The sequence below is a fragment of the Alligator sinensis genome, unplaced genomic scaffold, assembly GCF_000455745.1.
Source record: "Alligator sinensis unplaced genomic scaffold, ASM45574v1 scaffold184_1, whole genome shotgun sequence".
Classification (NCBI taxonomy): domain Eukaryota; kingdom Metazoa; phylum Chordata; order Crocodylia; family Alligatoridae; genus Alligator; species Alligator sinensis.
Window position 1 is genome coordinate 254,857 of NW_005842983.1, and position 4,460 is coordinate 259,316.

Here is a 4,460-nt window from a genome sequence, read left to right on the forward strand (position 1 = left end):
CCCCCCAGCTCCAGGGCTCAGGGGTGCGGGTGGACGTGGGGTCCAGTGGGGTCTGGGCGACCTAGACCCCTGTGGTGTGTGCATGTGTGAGCACGTATCCCAGGTGCCTCGGTTCTGTGTGCGCGTGTATGAGTGCACACGTGTGCTTTGGACACATGGGTTGTGTGTGTGTGTGTGTGTTGCAGATGCCTGTATGTTTGTGTGTGTGTGTGTGTGCGCGTGCGCACCTGTTCTGGACATCTGGGTTCTGTGTGTGTGTGTGTTCAGGGTGCCATGGTTGTGTGTGTACAATTGTGTCCAGGGTACCTGACAGGTGTGTGTCCATGTCCCAGATGCCTGGGTTGTGTGTGTGTGTGTGTGTGTGCGCATGCACATGGCGGGGTTACAATTGTTCTGTGGTAACCATGAGTGCCTGTGAGGGTCATGGGGTGTTGTGTTCATGTGTGTGTGTGCGCATCCAGAGGGGTCTGACTTGCACATGTTTGTGATGGCTACTCCTTCGTGTGTGTGTCTGTGTGTAATGGGTTGTGAGGGATGTGGGGTTGTGCATGCGTGCAGCTGTGATAGTTGCAGATGCTTGTGAGGGGCACTGGGTATGTGTGCCTGGAGGGGCACAACTTCTGTGTGCATGCACATATGCATGAGATGCAGGTTTGCATGTGTGTGTGATGGTAGGAGGGTGTTGGGAGAAATGTGTGTTACTGTGCTGGGGATACAGTTGGTGCGTGTGTGAAGCCTGCAGGGTGTTATGCAGGTATACTTTTCACCTGTGTGTATGTATCCCCACACCTGGGTTCTGTGTGCGCTGGGGAGAAACAGTTCTTGTGTTGTGAGCGGCTGTGTGGGGCACAGGGCAGTGTGTGTGTGTGTGTGTGATGTAGGGTGTTGTGGAGGGGTACAATTTTCACCTGTGTGTGTGACGGTAGCAGAGTGTTATGGGTAGTGTGGAATACTGTGCTGGGGAGCAATAATTTGTGTGTGAGAGAGAGAGATGCTTGTGGGGTGTTGCACAGGGTTCACTTCTCACTTTTGTGTGTGATGGTAGTGGGGTGTCATGTAGAGGAGTGATGGTAGGGGTGTGTGGGGTGCAGTGCTGGGGGTACAGTTTGTGTGTGTGTGTATGTGTTGTTGCGAGCCATTGTGTGCAGTACAGGCCAGTGTGTGTGTGTGCATGCGCGCATGTGTGTGCATGTATATGTGAGACAGACAGATACTTGTAAGGTGTTGTTGTGGGGTACAGTTCTCGGGGGGGGGGTGTGATGGTAGTGGGGAGTTGTGGGGAACTGTGCTTGGTAAAATTTGTGTGCGTGTGAGATAGTTGTGTGGGGCCTAGGGTACTCTGTGTGTGATGCTTGGGTGTTGTTGGGGGTACAATGCTCACCTCGTGTGTGTTTGTGTCTGTGTATGTGTGTGATGGTAATGGCATGTTGTGAGGGATGTGGAGCACTGTGCTGGGAGGTACAAGTCTTGTGTGAGTGTGTGTGATGGTTGTGTGGGGCACAGGCCTCTACATGTGTATCCCAGGTGCCTGGGTTGTGTGTGTGTGTGTCTATTCACATGCAGATGTGAATGTGTACTTGTTTGTGTATTTGTGTGTGCATGTGTATATGCTGGCATGTGCATGCATATATGTGTACTCGTGTGTGTCCTGGGTGCCTGGGTTCTGTGTGTGTGTTGGATGCCTGGATTCTGTGCATGTGTCCATCCATTCACACGTGTGTGAGTGTGTATTCACGTGCGTATTTGTGTGTGCACGAGTGTATTCATTTGTGTATGCGGCATGTGCGTGTATTTGTGTTCTTGTGTGTGTTTGTGCATGCATACAGGTTTCCCATGCTCCCTGTGGCTTGCTATTGTGCGTGCCACAGCCCATGCCATAGCTGTGTGTGTAAATCCACGCCATGTGCATATGCTCACCTGTCTACCATGTGTGCTGCCATGGCCCCTATCCCCCTGCAGTTGTCAGGCCCAGGCTGGGGTTGAGTCTGGGGCAAGGCTCCCCCTCGGGTGCAGGGTGGGGTGGAAGATCAGGCGTGTGCACGCCTACATGCGTGTCGGGAACTTCCAGCCCTGCGGCAGGGAGGTGTGTGTGTGGCACCGGGTCGGAGTGTGGCAGGTGTGTGTCTCTGGGCGTGTTGACACATGCACAGGGCTTGGGCAGGGTTCGGTTTGCTGTGCATGTGTGCGTATGTGTGATGAACCACGTGTACTGAGAACATTGTTTTGCATGCAGTGAGTGATATGCACTTGCTCTCCCAGAGTTGCACTAGTGTACAAAGTTGCGTGCACTCACTTGTTCATGTGCACATGCACACATGCAGTGGGTTTGAGCAAATAGTGTAGCTTGGTACAGTGTGTGCATGTGTGTGTGTGCTGCGGACACACATGGTCACTGTGTGTGTGTGTGCGCGCGCGCGCGCAAATGATAGTGTAACAGTACGCTGCAGGTGTGTTGTGCGTATACATGAGTGTTTGAGCAAGCACTCATAGCATAGTTCTGCTTATATGCATGCACACACACACTGAGTAAATAGTGTGTGTTGCACATAAACATGCATTTGAGCAAGCAATGAGCATAGAACTGCTTGTTATATGCAAATGCACATACGGTGTTTGACAGCAGAGAAATGCTTGTTTCACACTCACTCACGCAGCGTGTTTGAGCAAAGCGTAGCTCAGTACACTGTGTGGGTATGTTGCACACATGCACAATTTTGACCAAGCATTGATAGCATAGGTCTTCTTATTGGACGTGCGCACATGCACACGTGCACACACACACACACACACACACACACACAGAGCAGTGAGTGTAGCTTAGTATTAATTTTGGACATATGCACACAAGTGTTTGAGCAAGTATTGAGCATAGATCTTGTTACATGCTTGCACACGCAGTTTTTGAGCAGACATTGCTAGTGCAGGTTTGTGTCACACATGCTATGAGCAAACACTGATGGTGTAGTTCTGTTTATCAGACACGTACACACACGCACACAATGTACACACGGCATGTTTGAGCAAAGAGCTCGGTACACTGGGTGTGTTGCATGCTCACATGCACACAAGGTTTGGGCAGTGCAAACACTAATAGCATTGATCTACCTGTTACACCCACAGCAAACAAATATTGCCAAATTCTGCTTGTTATACTCACACATGCGTGCATGCACACACACAGAGTGTGAGCACATGCGGATAGCATAGGTTTGGTTGGCATGTGCGCATGTGACACACACACACATGCAGGGTGTGAGCAGACACCAGCAGTATAGAGGTACTTGTCCAACACATGAAGTGAGTAAACACTGATAGTGTTGATCTGCTTGTCACACGTATATGCGTGCACGCACACACAAACATACTCGCACACAAAATGTTACAGCGGACACGGATGGCAGTGTTGTGATGGTTACACATGCACAGAGTGCCTGAGTAGGGTTCTCTACTACATAGGTTTGTGCATGTGTGTGACCTGGACACCTGAGTTGTGTGTGCATATGTGTGATCTGGATGCCTGGGTTTTGTGCCTGTGTCCCCATCCCACAGACAACTGGATTCTGCGTGCATGTGTGTGTTTCAGATCCCCCCCTTCCCCCCTGCCATTCTGTGTGTGTGCGTACGTGCGTGCGTGCATACGTCCATGTATTCTGGACCACCTGGGTTCTTCTGTATGTTTTGGATGCCTGGGATCTGTGTGTGTGTTCCCAACACCTGGGTTGCGTGTGTGTTGGGTGCCTGGATTCTGTGTATGTGTGCGCGTGTGTGCACGTGCACCCCCATGTGTCCTGAACACCTGGGTTCTGTGTGTCTGTCCGTGTGTCCCGAAAACTTGGGTTCTGTGTGTGTGTGCACACATCATGGACGCCTGGGTTCTGTGCATGTGTGTCCCAGATACCTGGGTTCTGTGCCTATGTGGTGGTGGTGGTGGGGGGTGGTGGTTAATGCAGCCCCTGTTCTTGCCTTGTGCACCACATGAACCCTAATACCTCCTCCCTGTCCCCTGCAGGCAGGCGGCGGCAGGAGCATGGAGGTGTCGGCGGGCGTGTGGGCGCTGGTGCTGGTGCTGGCGCTGGTGCCACTGCTCTATGAGCTGAGCGGCTCCTTCCGCTTCGTGGTCAAGATGGCCTTCTACAATGGCTGGATCCTGCTGCTGGCCGCCTTCGCCCTGCCCCTCTGCGCCGTGCGCGGCCGCTCCGTTGAGAACATGAAGTCAGCCGTGGGCTGGGGGGCTCTGGGCAGGCCTTGGAGGGGGCTCAGGGTCCTGTGGGGAGCTAGGGAGGGGGCTGGGGGCCAGGAGGGGGGTTGGAGAATGGTGGTAGGGGGTACTTGAGAAGGGGAGGGAGCTGGGAGGCTCCAGGCAGGTCAGTGAGGGGGCTGGGAGTGGAGCTGGGTGTCCTCTGGGGGGCTCCAGGGGGCTGGAAATGGTGGGGTGGGGCACTGGAGCAGGTGGAGGAGGC

The 4,460-nt window shown here is 53.1% G+C and overlaps 1 protein-coding gene across 1 annotated transcript in view; it reads left to right on the top strand.

The window, feature by feature from the left end:
- The first annotated feature begins 3,988 nt into the window (after positions 1–3,988).
- AGPAT1 (1-acylglycerol-3-phosphate O-acyltransferase 1) overlaps positions 3,989–4,460 on the top strand; it is a 5,871-nt gene continuing 5,399 nt past the window's right edge. The window contains exon 1 of the mRNA XM_025192941.1: positions 3,989–4,212. Within this exon, the coding sequence (XP_025048726.1) occupies positions 4,028–4,212 (185 nt within the window). The 5' untranslated portion in view covers positions 3,989–4,027. The remainder of the gene's footprint in view (positions 4,213–4,460) is intronic.